At 45.1% G+C, this 23,254-nt stretch overlaps 1 protein-coding gene across 1 annotated transcript; it reads right to left on the bottom strand.

Annotated features, from left to right (window-relative positions):
• Positions 1 to 11,124: 11,124 nt before the first annotated feature.
• Positions 11,125 to 11,939, bottom strand: LOC119310230 (non-classical arabinogalactan protein 31-like). The gene is made up of 2 exons (XM_037586048.1): positions 11,677 to 11,939; positions 11,125 to 11,564 (listed from the first exon to the last, which is right to left on the bottom strand). Exons 1-2 carry the CDS (start codon positions 11,876 to 11,878, stop codon positions 11,263 to 11,265), a joined length of 504 nt encoding a protein of 167 aa, XP_037441945.1. The 5' UTR covers positions 11,879 to 11,939; the 3' UTR covers positions 11,125 to 11,262.
• Positions 11,940 to 23,254: the final 11,315 nt, after the last annotated feature.

Below are 23,254 nucleotides of genomic sequence, written 5' to 3'. Positions count from 1 at the left end.
ATATAGTTAATAAAGGAGCACAATAGTTAATAAAAGGCAAGGACGTTGTTACACCAGTCCAACTTAAACTTAGCACATTTTTTGGTGAGCCACATTGACACTAATACATGCACTCAACTACTCAAGTCAAGTGGAGTGGAACTCTGTTGTTATTCATTTCTCCTTTATAGGAGTGGAAGCCAGTGGCGGGGCCAAGATCATACCAAGCCTCGGATGAAATGCAAAGACGTATAAACATCCCTAAAACTATCCTCAAAGCACAAAACATCATGACTCAACTGCACAATTATCATAGAATTTGAATTTGGTGTTCAATGATGAAATGAGGTAGGAAAAACATGACGGAAACGAAGTACAAGGAACAAGGGATAGTACCAAATCATTCATTTGGTTGATTTGAGCCTCTGTGACCACATCAATCCAATAGTTTAAGACACAGAAAAAAGAATTGCTAAGTCAACGTGGTAGTGCATAATAGTTCACAACAATGAAGGGACCAAAGTCGCCGAGTGTTAGGTCTAGATCAATACTCTAGTTGATGTATCCATTCACTTGCATTGGGTGTAGGCATGTTTACTAAGTTGAGCTGGGTTAACAAGTATTTTTTTTCCAAGTGGGTCTTTCTCAAAAAAAAACAAAAACAATTGGGTTGAATAAGAGTGATAGACCTCACAAGGGTAGGGATTAATTGTTGAGTTGCACTTATTAGGTTAGCTAGAATTTCCCTCCATGTGTCAAATCCATTATCTCTGTAGTCACGGGGAAGAAGAAAAATCCTAGGCCCAGGCGGCCCTCGTCCTGGTCATGGTCCTCGGTTCTTCAGGCCCAACTCCACCCCATGGTGGCAACTATACCAATTGAACTTGGCACAGAGCAAGTGACCATAAAACATGTGTACATTGGGCACATAATACACGTATCATAGGATGTGATCTAAATAATTATCGACCATAACTTCTAGTATTCAATTCATGCACTAATATTTTACTCCCAATTATGTCCAATACTATTTCATTCCCGGTTACAACCAATTATGTACATTTAGTCAATAAAGAGATTGGGTTACATTACCATCTGATCTCAATGTACTAACATACCCCCGAATGGGGTGAAACCACTCAATGGTGTACCGACCAAACTGAATTCCCTGCACACATGTAATTTGATATGCATAGTCTGCTTGAGTAAAAAGCTTCTAGTGCACCATAGTGGAAAATTCTCTCTACGACACATGAAACAGTTCATCACTGACTAGCTATGTACAATGATAGTCAGGAGAAACCACATGTAGAATCCATATGACTATGTACTAAATGGTTGTTTAGTCTAAGGAAAAACAAGCGTCAAGTTGATGTTGGCAGTATGATTCTCAAGCTATTGAATAGAAAATTATTGTAAAATATATAATCATCGAATCTTTGTAGGATGCCCAAATTGTATGATGTACAAAACATGAGAGAACTAGAGCAAGATGGTTTACGGTGCTAGAAGAGAAAGAAATAGAAATTAAAGATACAATATTGGCTCATAAAGGCTTTGAGAGACAAGAGTCAAACACACATGTGGAGCATGTGTTGATATGGCACATCGACCAAGGATCGTCACCATGATGACCTGGACCCGGAGCCTCTCCTACTGTCCAATTCTTTAAAAAAGAAATCTCATTGACTAGGTGGGGGAAGAATGCCAAATTCGCTGGCATCGAGCCACCATTTGCGCTTCAGGGCCCCTATCTTGTCCCAGAAACTGTCACCATTGCAAGTTATAGCAATCACCAGTGACAATCAGACAAACAAATCTTACTTCCCAAATGGCATGTGAGCAACGAACCCATGAGCTTCTTGGTTCATCAACACTGCTATGACGATGGTAAGTACATATCTTATTCATAGTTGAATCGAATGTAGGTATTCTGTTGAGAAAGTTTGATTTGTTAAGTAATCGAAGATATGACGTCCCGAAGAGCTTTATGGATTTTTTATGACAAATATTAAAGTGTTTGTTCCAGATACTCCCTCCGTTTCTTTTTACTCCGCATATAATATTTGTTTGAAGTCAAACTAAGCAAAGTTTGACCAAATTTGTATAAAAAGAGATCAACATCTACAATACTAAAATTATAGAGTGTGAAAATTAATTTCATAATGCATCTAATAATGTTGGTTTCATATTGTGAATATTGATATTTTTTAATATAAACTTAGTCAAACTTTACAAAGTTTGACTTTTACTAAATTTTATATGCAGACTAAAAAGAAACAGAGGAAGTACCTAAAAACAAGCATTATTACACACAGTTCGAATAAAATAGGACCACACTTGCATTCTTCTGGCAAAAATAGAGAGTGGCCGCATGTATTAGTTAGAGATAGTATAATAAGAGGTTTATAGGCAGCTTACAATGACATTTTTTCTATGTAAAGGGGAGACATGAAAAAAGAAACAAGTTTACTCCGGTACAAGAGCGAAAGAGCCCTGCTCCACACTTGCTTATAGGAAAATATAATAAAAATGGAGAAGAAAAGAGAGAAGATCCCAAAAATATTAGCAACCTTATTATATGAGTGATGGTAAATGATGGCTCTAAATGACATGGCATCATCATATACCCATCCATGCTCTTATCACACGATGCAATTCTGTAAATTTGTGGGCCTTTTGGGCAATATGAGCTTATATAACGCTCAATCTCAACCCATATAGATGCATGTCCCAGTTTTTGATTCAAACAGGCCCACTTACACATGTCTACATGCATCTCATTTTGGGGAAAACGGCAAACTTGACTTGAATGAACTTATGAAATAGTTAAAGATCACAAGCCTTGCAACACATCAGTCGGTCATCACATGACATGACTTACACTTCCCAATTCAGAGTTATTCCGACCATGCAGTTTTCTAATTAAAAGAAGCTTACAAACCATTACAACAACAGAAGAAACTTAAATCAACATTCATCACCGCATGCATATCCCACCTACTTCAACATCTAATTAATCCCGACCCATTTATTCATGTCCTAAAAGTACGTACATGACGGACGGAAAGATTGATCACTAGCATTTGTTGGGGTCGTTGGGTGAAAGAAGTAGTCGACGAAGTATCGAGTCTGCAGGCCGTGCTGCACTTGATGAAGGACTCAAACCTGAGCGGCAGCCCCTTTCAGGAGGTGGGTTCGTCGACGAGGCCGCACGCGCTTGACAACGAGCTGTCCCCGACTCCGTGTACACCTTGCACTCGTCGTTGGTTAAGGGCGCCATCTGCACCTACTGGGTGATGAAGTAGACTCGCTTCCCCGCCACCGCTGGCACCTTCTTCAACTGCCGCGGCCCGTGCCGGCACTGCACGTACACCGCCGCACACGTAGAAGCACAGACACACACGGTCCATATATGCAATGTATCGATTGATGTCAGAATTCAGTCAATTAGAGCAACTCCAATAGGGCGACCCATTTCGTTCGCCGCGTCCGTTTGGGTCGACGTGGACAAAAGTGGTGGCCCAACGCGCCTACCCAAATGAACGCGCGTCAGTTTTACGTCCGCGGGCGACCCATTTCAGGCCCAATTTTGAGCTGGATTTGCGTCGGCGCGGACACAAGATGGACGTGCGCGCGCGCTTACTCGTCTCCCCGGGCCCGCCTATCGATGGCAGCCACCACTACTTCCCTCCATTTTCCCCAAAAACGCTCCCGCCCGCGTGCGCCCCCGCCCCCGAATCAGCCATGGAGGACGCCATCGACCTCGACCTCGACGCCGCCGTCCTGCAGATTTTTTGAGCACCTGCACCCCGGCCGCGTTATCCTTGCCGTTGAATTATGGCGCTGTACCTCGAGATACCTGTTACAGATTCCAGTTTTAGTGTATCCATTACCGTGGCAGGTAGCTGTTAAGTTCATTGGCGTCATAGGGTACTGTTCCGCAGTAGGTTCTGTGGAATCTTTGTCTTACACCGCCCCAGCATACAGACGCGCACACGTGACTGCCAATGACGACGCTCTGTACACACCACCCTGCTTGTTCTCTGTCCTATCGCTCAATGGATGGAAAGAACACAAATCTGTGCATGCATCGTCTCTCTCATTCTCATGAGTTGAGTGCTCGTCCGCCATGAATACAAGATGAAGCTCATGCAAGTGAAGAAAGAGAGAGAAGACCGAGCTAGTCGGCTCTAGTTGGAGCTCATGGATTCTCTCTCTCACAGATGGAGAGAACACGAATCTTTGCATGCATATCTCATTCTCATGAGTTGGAGCCCCATGAATACAAGATGGAGCTCATGCAAACTGAGGGGAGAGAGAGAAGACCGAGCTAGCCAGCTCTAGTTGGAGCTCATGGATACTCTCTCTCTCTCCTTTTGCATCCATGATGCATCTCTCTCACTCTTAGTTTTACTGTTTCAGTTCCTAACATGGCCGTCTACGATGTTCTTCAATTTTTATATAACAGAAGCAATGGAAATAGCAGGAGGCAAGAAGTGCATGCACGTGCGGTACAGTGAATCTCCATGGGTTCCAAGAAAATTGTCTTACTCGGTTGTCTTCTTGTACTGCATGCGATGTGAACAGCTGTGGGTTGAACAGTACCATATACTCCAAACGTAGACTGATCACAGGACATAGGCCTGTACATCCCAACAAGGTTAGGACCAAAACGTGCCCATGACTTTGTTTTCCCCCTGTGAATGATGCGGATCCCTAAGGAAACAGACGGCTGAGATAACCGGACCGGGGTGCAGATGTTCTAATATATATTTTCGCTCGACACGGACTCGAGCACACGAGTATTTGCGGCGACATACGCCCCGGCGACGAACGCCGGTTTTTCTTCCCTGTATTCAACTCGCGAACATATACATGCCGACTCACACCACCTCTGAGAACACACACAACTACTCCCTCCGTTCCAAAATAAATAACTCTACTGGGCGACTCTCACAGCCGAATCTCACGTGATCGGAGCAACCACGTGGCCGAGTCTCACGGCCCAACACGCACCGAGCAACAAACTCAGCGTGCAGCCACCAGACGATCCGAATGAGCAGGCGATCATGCAGCCAGCTAACTAAACTAACTCGTACGACAAACACAAGCACGAACTAAGTACTAACTAGCTAGCGCGTGCAACATGCATGCACTCCAGGACTCGGCCCCTCCACCGCACTCCATGGCCGTACGACGTAGCTTGCAAACTACTGACAACGAATGGACGTCCGCACGACCCGGCTAGCTCTCCGGCCTCTTCGCTCGTCACCGCCGCAGGACTCGGCTGCCAACGGAACCACGCACACGTCAAGATTAGTGCTGACGGCCCCAAGATGATGTGGTAAATCTCGATTGGGTCGGTCTGGCCAACATTGTACTGACACCTCCCACACCCATCACTATGCTCTACACTTTGCGCTCCTCTAGGCAACATCACTCAACCGACCACCTTTCTATAGTTGATGTTCTTCTCTTATTCTATCGATCCAGAGCGGGGTAGGAGCTTCATATATAGCAACCTGCATCGCAATACTTAATGAAAGGCAAGGAGGTTGTTGCACCAGTAAAACTTAAAGTAAGCACATTTTTTGGTGAGCCACAGTGACAATAACACATGCACTCAACTACTCAAATCAAGTGGAGTGCAACTCTGTTGTTGTTTGTTTCTCCTTTATAGGAGTGGCAACTAGTGGCGGAGCCAGGATCGTACCAAGCCTCAGGCAAAAGGAAATGGCGTATAAACTTCCCTAAAGTTATCCTTTCTCAAAGCATAAAACAACATGGCTCAATTGCACAACTATCGTAGAATTTTAATTCAACAATGCAATGAAGTAGATAAAGCATGACATAAACGAAGTATAAGGATACAAGGATGGTACCAAATCATTCATTTTGTTGATTTGAGCTTCCATGACCACATCCGTCAAAGAGTTTAAGACACACAAAAGGGAATTGTGATGGCAACATAGTAATGCATAATATCGCACAACTATAAAGGGATCAAAGTCGTTGAGTGTTAAGTCTAGACCAATACTTTAGTCGATGTATCCATCAATGGCATTGGCTCTAAGCAGGATTTACTAAGTTTAAAACTGATTGTCAAAGTGGGCCTTTCTCGAAAAAACAAGTTGGGCGGAATAGGAGTAGACCTCACAAAGGCAGGGAGATGGTTAAGTTGCACTTATTGGGTTGGCTAGCAGTTCTCTCCACCGTTCAAATACATTCTCTATGTATACATGGGGAGGAAAAAGATCCCAAGCCTCAGAGGTGGTCCTGGGAGCTTGGGGCTTAGCTCTGCCTATGGTGACAACTATACCAATTGAACTTAGCACATATCAAGTGGTCGTAAACCATTTGTACATTGTGCACATAACAATGAACACATATGATACGATGTGATCTAGATATCAACCATAAGCTTGTAACATTCAATGCATGCATTACTATTTTACTCCCAATTACCTCCAATACTATTTTGCTCCCAGTTACAACAATATTAGGAGTGCATTTATTCAACAAAGAGATTGAGAGTACATGACCATCTGATCTCAATGTACTAATTAACCTACCCCCAAATGCTGTGAAACCACTCAATGGTATTACCGGACAAACCAAATTTTGTGGACACATGTAAGTTTTTTTTGATGGGTGGACACATGTAAGTTGATGTGCATGATGTGCTTCAGTAAAAATCTTCCAGCGCATCATAGTGGAAAATGATCTCTACTACACATGAAATGGTTCATCGCTGACTAGTTATGTATGATGACAATCGAAGGAAACCACGTGTAGAATCCATATGGTTAGGTGATAATTGGTAGGTTAGTTGGGGGGGGGGGTGGAATAGGGGTCAAGTTGATGTTGTTAGTATGATTTTCAAGCTATACAGAAGAATGTTGTAAAATATATAATCATTGAATCTTTGTAGGATATCCAGATCGTATGTTGTGCTCCCTCTGTAAACTAACTAATTACAGAGGAAGTACAAAACATGAGGGAACTAGAGAAAGACGGTTTACGGTGCTAGAAGAGAAAGAAATAGAAAAGATACAATATTGGCTCATAAAGGCTTCAAAGTATACCAAGCATCCGAGGCGCGTGTTGCAGTGGCACATCGACCAAGGATCATTGATGGGACACAAACTAGCAAGACGCTAATTCGTGCGTGAAGACAGTCCGATCTTTCACGGTACTAGATGAAACACGACGAACGAAAGCAGCAGTAGTTGAAGATAATTAGTAGCGGAAGAAGAAGCCTTCGGATCTTACTAGAGAAGAAACCGAAGGAAAAGAGCTTGTGTCAAAAATTAACACCAGGTCAATCACGACGTAGCAGCGACGTATCCCTTGTCATGGATCGCAAAAACTCATCACGTTGGTGCCCCTGACACAAGGCGTTTTCTGATTTTTTTATTTGATTCCTCCAAAACCCATCCCCGTACACGGCCGAAGCCAGCCCATCATATAGGCGAGACGTACGTAGACCAAACCGACTCATAGTTCTAACTTTAGATTCTAACAGACTCTATCTCTGATTTGAACTAATTACAAATTACCTAATAAAATATTCGGCCACGTTGATCACCTGTTGGATTATAAAACGGACTAGTACCTCACTTGACAACGCAACTACTAATATGACTACGTAGTTAATAAGGACTATATGCACATCGTTTCCAAATAGCCTTTAGATGTGTTATGGCACTTGGATTAGAATTGCACCGATCATCACCAAGCTTGGCGTACGAAAATTTGGTTTCACCTCCTCTGGCACTACTAACTTGACAGGAATTTCGCCACAACAATTTATGCTAGCAGATTGAGCACACGGTGCAATTCCCAGTATCCCTTTGTCATTCTTCTTCTCCTGCGCAAACAACACTTTGTTTCCTCTACTCCATGTCGTAGCCAAAGAACCTCTAGTGGCCACATCAATCATCCCGATGATGACCTGGATCCGGATCCACCAAATTCCATCGATTAGGAGAGGGGGGGAGGCCAAATCACTAGCATCGGGCCACAATTTTCAGTCCAGGGCTCCTATCTTGTCCCGGTTGCCAGCACCACTGCAAATTATAACAATCAGCAACAACAATCAGACAAACAAATCTCACTCCCAGAATGTCATGTGGGCAAATGAGTCTATGGCCTTCTTGACTCATAAACACTATGACGATGGTAAGTACACATCTTAGTCATAATTTGACCAAATGTTGGTATTCTGTTGAGACAAGTTTGATTTGTAAGTTGATCGTACATATGACGTTTCTGAGAGTTTAATAGATTTTTGTTCTGGCGAATATTAAAGTGTTTATCCCAACTACCCAAAACACTAGCATTATCACACATAGTTCGAATAAAACAGGAACACACTTTCACTCTTCATGTGGCGATAGAGAGAGCAGCAACACATATTAGTTAGAGCAAGTATAATAAGGGTTTATAGGCAGAAACAATGATATTTTTCTCTATGTAAAGCGAAAAAAAAAATTAGACGAGTTTACCCTTAAGAAGAGCCCACCTCTACACTTGCTTATAGGAAAATATAATAAAAATGGGGAAGAAAATGAGAAAAGTTGTGAAAAATAGTAGTAACTTTTTAATATGAGTGATGATAAATTGTGACTCCAAAATGACATGGCATCAGCATATAGCCACCCATGCTCTTAGCCACTAGTCCCCGGTTACCCCCTCGAGGGTCTTTCGTGCGAACACTACCGAAGCACGCGTGAGCACTCCAGCTGCCACGCGGTGCACTACAACACCGCCACATGTCCCGTGTTGGCCGCACCCCGCAGGAGTAGACTTTTTCTGTGGTTTTGCTCTTCGATTTATCCTGTTTCTTGGTTTTCCGATTTCGGGTGGTTTTTAGAGGTTTTTTGTTTATTTATTCTTTGGTTTCTTTGTCTTTTTTAGTGTGCCTTTTGCGTGAAGTACAAAGCATAGTGCGCTTCTGTGTGAAGCATAGTTGTTTTTCCCCCAAAGTGAATCACAGTTATGCTTTTGGGAGAAGCACAAATTGTGCTTATGTGCTTCCCAAAAAGGTGAACTGTTCTTCCTTGTTTTTTTTATTTTCAGTTTGCTAGTTTTTTCTTATGTTTTTTGTTTATTTTTTCTTTATGGTTTGTCTCGGTTTCTCTTTTTTGTGGGTTTTCGCGTGAAGCACAAATTGTGCTTCTGTGTTTCCTCAAGTGAAGCACATATATGCTTTTGTGCTTCACCCAAAAATTGAAGCACAAGTTAATTTACTTGGAAGCACGAGTTACTACAATTTGTAAGCACAAATTACTACTAGTTGGAAGCACATATTTCCCCAAAAGAAGTTCATTGAAAGCTATCATGTGATCTAGTCTCAAAGATCCCAATGTGAGAAACAAAACAGAGAAATAAGTTTGTGATTTGGACGCATGGTTCAAGGGATAAAATCTTTTGAAAAACAAATTAAGAAAAAAAAAGAAAACCCATGCCCCCCATTCGTGGGAGGAAAATCTCACAAAAACTAGAAGGTTGCGACAAGTGTCGCACATACAGTGTGCCACTTGTCACTACCAGAGGAGATGGGATGACCTTTGCAAAAGGTATCCCTTAATTAGCGATTTTGTCTTATCGCACGATTTGGCTAATAAGAGATTATATAAGGCTCAATCTCAGCCCATATAGAAGCATGTCCCGATTTTTGATTCATGTAGGCCCACTTACACATGTCCACATGTATCTCTCCGCATCTTGGGGAAAACGTCATGAGCAGTCCCTAGAAACCATCCCCCCCTCCTCTCGCGTCGCCCCTCGTGAGCGACGGAACCTTAGCACCTCGAGCCCTCCCTCCCACTGCCGCTGCACGAGGACTCCACCGGCCATGGTGTACGGCCTCTAGTGAAGGTGCTGGCGAGGCTCGTCTGCCCTACCCCATCGCAGGGGGCTCCGAAAGTCGGGTTGGCGTGCCCGGGTGGAGATGGCGGAGCGGATCTCACCAGTGGATGGCGTCGCGGGAGCTTTCCATCCCTTCCGATCGTGTGGGTGGAGGTAGGGCGGCAGAGCTCCTCCGCGGATGAGGGATGCTCCTGTGGCTCCGCTGGATCTGGATCCTGGCCTCCCCCCTTGCTACGGCCCGCCCGACCAGATCCGGCTGTTGGGCGTGGGGTGGCGGGAGCTCTGGAACGGGGGAAGCCCCTTGTCTACTACATGTCGACCTTGACGACATCGGCGCCCCTGCTCCGGTCCACTCCAGTGGGCGCGTCGAGCTTCCAATCTCGCCACCCCTCGTCCTCCCTCACGCTCCGAGGTGAAAGCGTTGGCCTTTTGGGTCGGAAGACGGAGGGGTTCCAGCGGCGTGTTCCTCCTTGGAGGCATCGTCCTAGGGATGGGCGGAGATTGCCGTTGTGGTGTTTGGTGAATGGTGGCGGCGGTGGTGCGTTGCTTTCTAGGCTGCTAGTGATGCGGGAGGCGAATTGGCTGGTCCGCAATCCTTCAGCGGCTCTTGTGTGGTACACTCATGGATCGTTGGCCTGTGTAAGGCGTCCTCGTGTAGTGCCACGGCATGGACGTAGGGGAGACTGCGTTCTCCTCTCCAACATTAGTCCCTTTGGGTCAACGACTGTGTCGGGTTTCTCCCCATGCGGTTCAGCCTCTCCCATCCGCGTTCGTTGGCGTCTCTGGCTGATCTCTGCTCTGCTGCTCTAGCTGCGTGGGCCCTCTGACAGCTAGACTGTGGATTTTTAGTGTAGGTGATGGCATTTATAGCTTTGCTACATAGTAGCTCCTGGTCTCAAGCGTGATCTGCCTGTAACATTTCAGTTCTTGGTCAAGTTTTGGCCTTTGTAATCAGTTCCTTTGTATCCTAGCCGGTTGATATAGCTTCTTTAATTTATTTGGAGTCGGACTTCATGCCTTTTCTCTAAAAAAATTTAGATGAAAACGATAAATCCGAGTTGAATGAACTTACGAAGTAGGATAAATCCGACTTGAATGAACTTACGAAGTAGTAACTTAAAAAAAAAAACTTACGAAGTAGGAGTACTAGTTATACAGAGAGCCTTGTAGCACATCGGTTAGTCATCACATGACAGGACATACATTGCCCTAATCATTCGAGTTATTTCGATCATGCGGTTGCTAATTAAAAGAAGCTTACAAAACCACTGCAACAACAGAAGAAACTTAAATTAACATTACAGCACCGGATGCATATCCCCAGTTACTCCAACAGCTAATTCATCCTGAGTTCCTGACCCATTTATTCAAGTCCCACAAGTACGTGCATGACGGATGGATGCGTCACTAGCACTTGTTGGGGTTGCTGGGGCGGAAGAAAAAGTTGCCGACGGAGTAGAGCGCCTGCAGGCCGTCGCCGTGCTTGACGAAGGAGTCGAACTTGAGCGGCAGCCCCTCGCCGGCGGCGGGTTCGTCGACGAGGCCACACGCGGTCGACGATGAGCTCTCTGCGTACACCATGCACTCGTCGTTGGTGAAGGACGCCATGTGCGCCGACTGGATGACGAAGTAGCCGCCCTGCCCCGATGTCCCTGGCAACTTCTTCAGCCGCCGCGGGCCGTGCCGGCACTGCAGGTACACCTCCGCGCCTACATGCACAAACACACACAACATATATGTTTCATGGGTGCCAGAATGAAGGAGCGTGCACATGGGATGTGGACGTAGTTAAGGAATGCATAGGTTGGGGTTAGAGCTGACCTTGGAGCGGGGAGGCGTCCATGGCGGCGTTGTAGCCGATGTACCTGCAGGTCTTGCACCAGACCATGCCCTGTACGCCGATGGTGAAGTTCACCGGCACATGAGGCTGGGGCAGGCCCATGGCGGAGGCGCCGGTGCCGAGCAGAGAGAAGAGCGCCGCGGAGAGAGAGAACAGAAGGAGGCACTTGGCTAGCACCGCCATGGTGGTCTTTTTCCTGCTAGCTAGCTAGAAAAGGTTCCTATGTTGCGAAGATCGACTAGCTACGAATGATATGTTGCGAAGACAGCAAGCTAGAGGTTGCAAATTTATAGCTAGCTGAGCAACTGCATGATACTACTAGCTAGTGTACTTGATTAAGATGGTTCGCGGTAGCTGTTTACGCAATGGATTAACTAGCGGAGATCGGTCGTTGTTGTTTATTTTATGGGCCAAGTTATACGAGGTTAATTAATTCGTCGGGGAAACATGCATGGTGCACTCGCATGTGGCTTGCAGCGTTGTTGGAGTGCATCGCAAGCGAGCTACTTTCAATTTCAAAGCGCTGTCATTGCTTACATGTAACTTAATTAAGCAAGCGTCTAGACTCTAGAGTGAGTGTGATTATTTGAATTCACGTGCCCGTACTGCGTTCCCTACTGCGTATGTTTCGAGGAGACGCCCGGCAGCTTGCAGTAGTGGATCTGAGTATCAGCAAAACGAGGGCCGGCTCGTTGGATGGATGAGAGAAGGCATCTCGAATGCATACAATATACATGCACCAGAAACCATGCCGCATTACGTAGCGTTCAAGCCATATTGGATCCTTCATCTCGCTCCATAGGGATTCTCGGAACGTACGCTTTCATCTGAACTGGTGATGAGTTCAAAGTTCCTTCTTCTCCATCGATCGGTTTGTGGGTCGGGAGTGGGCCTTGGCCCTTGCTGTATCGGTTTTTCACCGGGTTTTCATAATTAATTGGGCAACAATCTTTTTCCTAATTAACGAAATGGGCAAAGCTTTTGCCCGTGTTTCAAAATATAAGTTTTTTTTTTTGAGGACAGAGTAGGCCAAACTACTCTGGAGGAGCACTAGATTCGGACAGCATCAGCGATCGTAGACTTTCTGGGACATCTGCAATCATCACTTTGTCACCCTTGCTCCTGTTCAAAGCCGCTAGCTCATGTGCCAGTTTGTTGCATTTCCTGCTCCCGTATTGTGCGTTGCAAGCAGCAAAACCCTTCATTTCCTCCTTCATATCCATGATTAGGCCGTAGAAGGCACATCGGGTCGGGCGCTGGGCAGTTAGCTCTTTGATGATTACCTGATTGTCCAACTCGAGTACCACCTCGCCATTGAAATATCTCTTCATAGTCTGTAAACCTACCAGAGCCGCACGCGCTTCGGCTTCCTCCACACTGTTGCAGGGCGGGAGTTTTTTGCTGACCGACAGGAAAATCAGTCCTCTATGGTCTCGGGCTACCACCCCCGCCGCACTCTCTCCTGTCGCTGCACAGAAAGCAGCGTCAGAGTTGATTTTTGCGGTTCCGCGAACCGGAGCTCTCCATTTGTTCTCCTGGTTGACGGACAACAGCCTGGTACTACTCTCTCCTTCCTCCCAATCTGTGCACCCTTTCAGCCTATCAGCGAATGCCCCTGCTCCGTTGAGATCCACCTCGTACTGCATTAAGAACTGTACCGAGGCCCCGATCGTTTCTCTCCCATTATTTCGCATGCTGTCTTCTCTCAGATGCCAGCAGCGCCACAGGAGGAGCAGCAGTTTGGCGCGCGTCTCTTCATCTTCCGTGCATAGGGCAACCTGCAGCCAGTCCACACCCGTGTACCTTAGCTTATGTTCAGCCGGTAGCCTCCATACACCCCTCAAGGCAGCCCTTAGGGCCCTGCTTTTAGTACATGCGATAACAGCGTGATATTCGTCCTCTTTGGCATTACCACATAAGCTGCACGTTGCATGCACTTCCAGCAATCTCTTCCATTTGTTCTCCTTTGTGGCCAGGGTATTAGTTGCCACTCTCCAAGCAAATATACGGACCTTTCCTGGAACTCTAGTTTTCCAGATGAGGTCCCAGATACTTCGGTCATTTGGATCACTTGTGGAGCTCGATGGGATGTGCTGCACTTGCTCTCGGAGTGTAGCCGCCCGTCTATACGCACTCCTAACAGAGAAAGATCCATTCTTCTCATGATTCCAAGCAACACAATCGCCCACCTTTGACAACGGGATATTGATCTTGCAAATCTCATCAGCGTCAAAGGGGTAGAAGAGTTGTCGTATGAGAGGCTCATTCCATTCCTTCCTTTCAGGCAACATAAGTTGGTTGACCCATCGAATCCAAGAGCGCCTAATGAAAGAGGCCGTCATGAGACCTTCCTTCCTTGGGATCAACTGATCCCTTTGAATTTGAATGTTTTTTCCATCCCCCACTCGCCATATCAGACCCTTCTTAAGCAGCTCAAGACCGAATTCAATGGCTCTCCAGACCGGGGACGCATCTAAGGCGAATACTGTGTCCAAAAGGTTCCCATTCGGATAATACTTTGATTTGAGAACTCTTGCACACAGGCTATCTGGATTTTGAATGAGCCTTCATCCCTGTTTCGCCAGAAGAGCTTGGTTAAACAAGTGCATGTCTTTAAATCCAATACCCCCCGCCCTCTTTGGTTTGATCATACGATCCCACGCCATCCAATGCACCTTTGTCTGTCCCTCGTCCTCTCCCCACCAGAATTTCTGAATCATCATCTCATATTTGTTGTAGAAACCTTTTGATAGCATAAAGACACTCATGATGAACGTTGGGAGGGCCTGCACGACCGATTTCACATGAACTTCCTTTGCTGCAAACGACATAAATTTTTCCGACCAGTTACTACATCTTTTTCCAAACTTGCCCATAATAGGTTGAAACTGCTCGTCCTTCATTCTTCCCTCCGGAGTGGGAAGCCCAAGATACTTACTTTCGAAGTACTCGGCTACCACCCCCAGAATTTGTTTAATCTCTTCTCTTGATCCCGGCGGGCAAATCTCACTAAAAAGTAAGGAGCATTTGTTCTGGCTAAGGAGTTGTCCCGTACACTTTTGAAAAGTGTTCAAAACATTCTTGATCACCTCCGCTTGTTCTGGCACAACCTTGAAGAATATCAAGCTATCCTCTGCAAACAGAAGATTTGAGATACCCGGGCTGTTTCTGGCGATCTTGATCGGGCTCAGGCTATTTGCCGCAATCTCCTTCTTCAAAAGAAGCACCAGACCGTCAGCCACAAAGAGGAAGAGATAAGGGCTTAAAGGATCACCCTGTCTGAGGCCTCAGGAGGGGAGAAAGGGTTCCAACAACTCGCCGTTACACTTGACCGAATACCTTACTGATTTGACACATTGCATCACCCAATTGGTCCATGTATTGCAGAATCCAACTTTCTGAAGAACACCTTCGAGAAAAACCCAGCTCACTCTATCATACGCCTTGGCAAGATCTAACTTGTAAGCACAATAATTGTCCCTCTCCTTTTTACAGTGCTGTATCTTGTGAAAACATTCAAAGGCAATGATGGCGTTATCCGTAATCAATCTGCCCGGGATGAACGCGCTGTGGGTTTCTGAGATGATCCCATCCAACATTGGGCGCAACCGGTTGACAAGGCACTTTGAGATCACCTTATAGATGACGTTGCATAATCTGATCGGTCTGAAGTCTTTAAGAGACCGAGGATCTTTACCTTTTGGAATTAGCACGATCACCGTGTCGTTGACTCCTTCAGGCATGACACCCTCCTCAAAGAAAGCCCTCACACTTCTGATCACATCCTCTTTGATATCTCCCCAATTTCTTTGGAAGAACCGAGCCGGGAAACCATCAGGCCTAGGGGCTTTGAGGGGACCGATCTGAAATAGTGAGTCACTGATTTCCACATCACTGAATGGTTTAGTTAAATCTTTGTTCATGTCCACGGTAATTCGGTTAGTAACCAGCTCCAGAATTTCATTGGGATCGGTGTTCTCTCGGCAGTGTATAGACTCCTGAAGAAAGCATTAGTTAACGCATGCATAGCCATAGTATCCTCTACCCAGTTTCCATTGGCATCCCGTAGTTTTTGGATGACATTTTTCTTTTGCCGCCAAGTCGCTTTCTGGTGGAACCATTTAGTGTTTCTGTCCCCTTCGCAAAGATATGTTGCTCTCGATCTCTGTCTCCACATGATCTTCTCTCTGAGGAGCAATTCATCTAGATCCTTCGCTAGCTTCTTTGCTTCCTTTTCAAGTTTAACCGTAGGTGTGCAGTTCCAAATTCTTTGGAGTCTCTTTCTTATCTCTGCTGTCTTCCTTAAGACCGAGCCAAAGTCTCTCTTGGCCCAGCTCGTAAGTTCTTTTTAAATGGTCTTTAACTTGGCCCCCCAGCATGCTCATGTTCTCTGCCAGGCCACTTTTGTTCCACGTCTCCTTGATAGTTGGTTGTAGGGACTCCGCCCTCTCCCACATATGCTTGAGAGTGACCAAAGGCAGATAGTGACACAAATGCTACGCACGTGTCCTTCTATGAGTTAGGTCAAGCGGTGCATCTAAATCCTTAGGGAGAATATCTGGTGGAAACGAAGTTTACAATAAAAACTTAAACTTGTCAATGGAGCAATATTTGAATATGGAAAATGATATGGTTCGCCGGCGGATTATCACACTCGTGTTCGCCGCCTTGGTTGCACGGCACGCGTCGCACGTGACTTGGTGGACCTGACTCCCCATGATCTCTCCTTTCTACAATAAGGCCTTTGTTGCAGGAAAAACTGTAACAATACCTCTGTGATAAAAATTATTAAATTGCAACAAGGTATCTGTTGCAAAAACAATCTGCAACTTGACCTATGTTTTGCAAAAAATTCTGCAAGATGATCCATGTTGCAAAAAATAACTGCAACACGACCTGTGTTGCAATGGTAGAGGGTGGCGCTCAACCGTTCAACCCACTAGATCCGATGTCTCACAAGGAGGAGGATCTTTTAAAAAGATCAGTCGGCCGATGCGTAGCATCGCCCTTCGAATATCCGGCATCTGGTTTCCACCGAATACTCTCTGAGGTTCCAAATGGGTAGTTTTCATGGAAACAAGATTTGAAGAGTCAACTCGTAACGGAATCAATCGATCGAGAAACTACCACGACTTTTTGTTAATCACTAGTCAATGATACCTCTTGGGAATGTTTGCTTTCGGTTGTCTTTGGTGAAGTCAAGTGCTTTACTTTGTAGGATCCAAAATTTCAATCAAAATATCTCTTGAACAAAGTTTCCAAATCATGAACGGTTCTCACTGATGCATTGCTCGTGTCGATATCTTTGAAATATATATCACATCTTGATAGGATTGTATGAAACTTTTTTTGGACGCAACTTGTACTTCCGACTATGGATAACATTCTTATACTCCTTGAGATGGCATACTTGTACTTACCATATGGTAGTGTACTCCAGCGAGATGCAATGTGTACTTCCTGTGTGGTGCAAATTTCATATCTGATCAACATAATGATATAATAAATGTTATACAAAATTGGACACGAGGAGCAAAGTATAGAAACTATGCAACATGCACACTAGTAGAAAAAGGGGCAAATCTGAGACACATTAGTGCCGGTTCGATTTTGAGCCGGCACTAATGTGTCCATTAGTGATGGTTCCAATGGCTAGCTGGCCGCTCTCATTAGTACCGGTTCGTGGCGAACCTTTAGCACCAGTTCGTGCCACAAACCGGTACTAAAGAGAGTGGTGGCAGGATGTTGTCAGTCTGGGGCCCGTCCAGCACCTTTAGTACCGGTTCGTGGCACGAACCGGTACTAAAGGTCGACGTACATAAACCCTTCGTCCACCCGAGCCACTCCGTTCTTCCCCTTTCCCCTCACTTCCTCTGTTCTTCCCCTCTCTTCCTCGAGCTCCTCACAAATTTTGCCTAAAATTTGTCAAGATTTGAAGGCCCCCATCCATTCAAATGATCACAAAGGTTAGCAACTTTGTCCTTTAAACTCTCATTGCTAGATTAGCTCTTGCAATGCTTTGTATAGTGATTAATTTGGGAGGAATTATATTTGCTAGTATTTGATTTATATGCAATTTGAGGTCAAAAATAACACTTAGTTTGCATATGTAGGTGTGGTTTACTTAGTGCCTTCTAAATCTCCGTCGTAACCACCGTCGATCGCCCGCACCGTCCCCTCGCCGGCACCACCTTGTGGTGAGGCTCTTGTTCATGAATGTTTTACATTACCAAATTGATGTTTGTATGATTTGGATATATAGTTACTCGTATAATTGTCTTACCCGTACGTTGTTTGTTATACATAGTGCCATGGTTTTGATATCCGTCCCCGTCGGCCCTCGTCCTTGTTATGATTCGGATGTGGTATATTCTCTTTTAAAACTAGTTGTTGCATTTCGTGTTTATGACAAATTATGCCCATCAAGTTGACATAGATATTTTTATCTAGGAGGTATGTGAACCGGAAATTCCAACCGACCCTATTGTCGAGAGGTTAAATTTAGTTGAAAGAGAAAACGAGTATCTGAAAGAAAAATTGAAAAGAATTGAGGGGGAGAAGATGGAATTGGAGTTGCATGTTGCCGATGTCGTCGATGATCACAAGATCAAGATGGAGAAAATGAGGTTGAAGATTAGAAAGATTGGAAAATATGCCATTGATAGTGTGGATTGGCATCATTATGTTGTTGGATCAATTGTTACCTTTGTTGCGATCTTGATCGCATTTGTTGTTGCATTTAAATTCTTTAGCTAGAGAGTTATTTGTATGTTGCATTTAATTAAGTGTTGTATATGAACTTTATGTATGAACTTGTATTAATTTGGTCTATTCGGTGTTGTGTATAATGAAGATATGAGCTGACAATGGATGTATGATGACCGATGCTCTCCCGGGTTCATTAATGGCGTGCATACTTTTCTGCTTGCCGCTGAGGCAAACAAGCAGGCGGATGGTTTTATGCCTTTTCCATGTGCTGGCTGTAAGAATGGTCACAATTACTCTACATCAAGAACCATTCACGTCCACCTATTTGAGTCCGGTTTCATGCCCCACTATAATGTTTGGACCAAGAACGGAGAAAGAGGGGTTATGATGGAAGACAATGAAGAAGAAGAGGATGACGACATCTATCCTGGCCATGGGTTCCCTGAATACGATGATACAACAATGGAGGAAGAAGCTGAGCCGGCAATGCGGGAACAAGCTGAAGAAGAGGCATCAGATGAGCCCGCTGATGATCTAGGTCGGACCATTGCTGATGCAAAGAGAAACTGCGCAAGTGATTTGGAGAGGAATAAGTTGCAGCGCATGTTAGAGGATCACAAGAAATTGTTGTACCCGAATTGCGAAGCTGACAAAAAAAGTTGGGCACCACACTGGAATTGCTGCAATGGAAGGTAGAGAATGGTGTATTTGACAAGGGATTTGGAAAGTTGCTGGTAATGATAAAGAATATGCTTCCAAAGGACAACGAATTGCCCGAGAGTACGTATGAAGCAAAGAAGGCTATCTGCCCTCTAGGGTTAGAGGTGCAGAAGATACATGCATGCCCTAATGACTGCATCCTCTATCGCAGTGCGTACGAGGATTTGAACGCTTGCCCGGTATGTGGTGCATTGCGTTATAAGATCAGTCGCGATGACCCTGGTGATGTTGAGGGCGAGTGCCCCAAGAAGAAGATTCCTGCCAAGGTGATGTGGTATGCTTCTATAATACCACGTTTGAAACATTTGTTCCAAAACAAAGAGCGTGCGAAGGCGATGCGGTGGCACAGAGAAGACCGTAAGAAAGACGGAAAGTTGAGAGTACCCGCTGACGGTTTGCAGTGGAGAAAAATTGAGAGAAAGTATAGGGAGGAGTTTGCAGGTGACCCAAGGAACGTATGGTTTGGTCTAAGCGCAGATGGCATTAATCCTTTTGGGGAGCAGAGTAGCAACCATAGCACGTGGCCTGTGACTCTATGTTTGTATAACCTTCCTCCTTGGTTGTGCATGAAGTGGAAGTTCATTATGATGCCAGTGCTCATCCAAGGCCCTAAGCAACCCTGCAACGACATTGATGTGTACCTAAGGCCATTAGTTGAAGAACTATTACAGTTGTGGAATGGAACAGGTGTACGTGCGTGGGATGAGCACAGACAGGAAGAATTTGACCTAAAGGTGTTGCTGTTCGTGACCATCAATGATTGGCGCTGCTCTCAGTAACCTTTCAGGACGGACAAACAAGGGATACCGCGGATGCACGCACTGTTTGGATGATACTGACAGTATATATTTGAAGAGTTGTAGGAAGAATGTGTACCTGGGACATCGTCGATTTCTTCCGAGCAGGCATCCCGTAAGAAAGAAAGGCAAGCATTTGAAAGGTGAGGCGGATCACCGGACAAAGCCTCGCCTCCGTACTGGTGCTAATGTACATGATATGGTCAAGGATTTGAAGGTAATATTTGGAAAGGGTCCTGGCGGACAACCTGTTCCGAAGGACGCTGACGGACGCATGCCCATGTGGAAGAAGAAATCTATATTTTGGGACCTGCCCTATTGGAAAGACCTAGAGGTCCGCTCCGCAATCGACATGATGCACGTGACGAAGAATCTTTGCGTGACCCTGCATGGCTTCTTGGGCATGTATGGGAATACAAAAGATACACCAGAGGCACGGGAGGACCAGCAACGTATGCACGGAAAAGACGACATACATCAGGGTCAGGCCAGCTACGCTCTTACCAAAGAAGAGAAGGAAGTCTTCTTTGAATGCCTGCTCAGCATGAAGGTACCGTCTGGCTTCTCGTCGAATATAAAGGGAATAATAAATATGACAGAGAAAAGTTCCAGAACCTAAAGTCTCATGGCTGCCACGTGATTATGACGCAACTGCTTCCGGTTGCATTGAGGGGGCTTCTACCGGAAAACGTTCGATTAGCCATTGTGAAGCTATGGGCATTCCTCAATGCCATCTCTCAGAAGGTAATCGATCCAGAAATCATACCAAGGTTACAGAGTGATTTGGTGCAATGTCTTGTCAGTTTTGAGTTGGTGTTCCCACCATCCTTCTTCAACATCATGACGCACGTCCTAGTTCACCTTTGCGAAGAGATTAACATTTTGGGTCCTGTATTTCTACACAATATGTTCCCCTTTGAGAGGTTCATGGGAGTCTTGAAGAAATATGTTCATAACCGTGCTAAGCCAGAAGGAAGCATCCCGCGAAGGGTCATGAAAATGAGGAGGTCATTGAGTTTTGTATTGACTTTATTCCTGACCTTAAGCCGATTGGTGTTCCTGAATCACGGCATAAGGGCAGACTGGATGGAAAAGGCATGCTAGGAGGGGATCAAATAATATGTATGGACGGGCATTCTCTCACTGAAGCACACTACATAGTTCTACAGAATTCCGCCTTGTTGGTGGCTCCGTATATGGAGGAACACAATAATTTTCTACACTCCAAACACTCGGAGAAGTCTGACAACTGGATTACACGTGAACAAATGAGGACTTTCGCCGGTTGGTTGCAGAAACGTGCCATGCATGATGGCGATATTGAAGATGACCTATACTCGCTGTCCCAGTTACCATCTTCGAATATAATGACTTTCAAAGGGTACCAGATAAATGGGAATACATTTTACACGATCTCCCAAGATAAGAAGAGCACCAACCAAAATAGTGGTGTCCGCTTTGATGCAACAACCAACACGGGAAAGGAAACATATTATGGTTACATAGAGGACATATGGGAACTTAACTATGCAGGTGGTTTGAAGGTCCCTTTGTTTCGGTGCAAATGGGTCAATATGACACGAGGCGGGGTAACGGAAGACCTGCAGTATGGAATGACAAAAGTGGATCTCAACAATCTTGCGTATGCAGAAGAACCATTCGTCCTAGCCAATGATGTGGCGCAGGTTTTTTATGTGAAAGGCATGTCTACCAGGCCGAGAAAAAGAAAAGATAAGGAAGCGAATGGATCATATGACGAGCCAAAGCGCCACATAGTTCTTTCAGTGAAAAGAAACATCGTGGGAGTGGATGACAAGACAGACATGTCAGAAGATTATGAAAAGTTTGATGAAATTGCTCCATTCACAGTGAATATTGACCCGAGCATCCAGTTAAATGATGAAGATTTTCCATGGCTACGGTGCAAAGGGACACACGCGAAGAAAAAGTTTCACACCCAAAGATCCGGGATGTGATCGGCTTCACTATCTTCACTTTCTTCTGTGTTTCACACCCAGGAGGGAATCTCTGTAATAGTTAGGGTAGTTATGTGTTATTCACAAACTAGTGATTCACACAAATTTCAAATAATTCAAAATTTAAACTATTCAAATTTGAAAACTACCGGCACTAACAGAAATTTTGTAATTTTTTGTACATAAAGCAAAAATATTCAGAAAGAAACTCTAAATACAGCAAAAAACAACTCAAAAATAAATAAAACAAAAATAAATAAAGAAAAAAAATTAAGAAAATAAAAAAGCCCGCCTACTAGGCCAAAGCGGCCTGCATACGACTAGAAACACAACCTTTTGTTGCGCCAGGATGCAGGCCCGCAAAGGCCCAGTAGGCCCACATGGCAGCACTGAACAGGTAGGCCCAGTAGGCCTGCTTAGGAGAGGAGCTCGAGAGAGCTACCGCACTGGGGCTTATAAACCAGTGCGGTAGCCCTTCGACTAGCGACATGTGACTAAACTTGCCACACCGCACTACGCCAGCGCACCCCCTTTAGTACTGGGTGGTGGCTGCTACCGGTACTAAAGAGGGGGTCTTTAGTACCAGTTGGTGCCACGACCTGGTACTAAAGGGGGTGTGCTTCCTGCCACTTGGCCTGGCCAAAACAGACCTTTAGTACCGGTTGGTGGCACCAACCGGTACTAAAGGTCCATCCTATATATATACAACAGTTGAAAAAATTCACTTTCCCTCTCTATTTCTTCCCTCCGTCGCGCCGCCCACTACTAGGAAAAGGCCTAGTAATGGCGCACCGGTTTTGCCCACTAATGGTGCACTACCGGTGCGCCATTAGTACCACGCGCCATTAGTATCTGGTATACTAATGGCGCACCAAGCAGTGCGCCATTAGTATGTAACACCATGCGCCATTAGTATGCCTCCCGGGGGGCCATACGTAACCATGTGCTTTGTCATACTAATGGCGCACTCTGTGGTGATGCGCCATTAGTATCCTTTGGCATACTAATGGCGCACCTGTATGTGAGGCGCCATTAGTATGAATATTTGTTTTTTTTTTACTTTTCTGATTTTTGCACAGGTTACAAAATATATTATTGGACAAAATATAGACAGCAGCACACAGCAACAGCAGATTCATCGAATTCAATAGAAGATTAGTCTCCGCATAGAATTTATCATATTAGTCTCCGAATTCAAAAGACCGAACAAAGATTAAACATTACAAGTCTCAAGACCAGGAGTATCGAGTTTGTCTTCACATTACAAGTCGATATCGATCATCTAAACTACCATCACATATAAGAGAGCTGCGGTCATCATGATGAGCATCATCGTGATCAAACTGGTCTTCATCCGG

This window comes from Triticum dicoccoides, chromosome 1B (assembly GCF_002162155.2).
Source record: "Triticum dicoccoides isolate Atlit2015 ecotype Zavitan chromosome 1B, WEW_v2.0, whole genome shotgun sequence".
NCBI classification, from domain to species: Eukaryota; Viridiplantae; Streptophyta; class Magnoliopsida; order Poales; family Poaceae; genus Triticum; species Triticum dicoccoides.
The sequence above is the reverse complement of the archived record's forward strand: the minus strand, read 5'-3'. Positions and strand labels throughout refer to the sequence as shown.

What these genes read in the sequence shown, in the direction of transcription:
- LOC119310230 (XM_037586048.1), bottom strand. Translation starts at nt 11,878, where the DNA reads ATGGCGGTGCTAGCCAAGTGCCTCCTTCTGTTCTCTCTCTCCGCGGCG. An exon ending in GGACGCCTCCCCGCTCCAAG is followed by an intron (nt 11,565 to 11,676) that starts GTCAGCTCTAAC and finishes TTGTGCATGTAG; the next exon opens with GCGCGGAGGTGTACCTGCAG.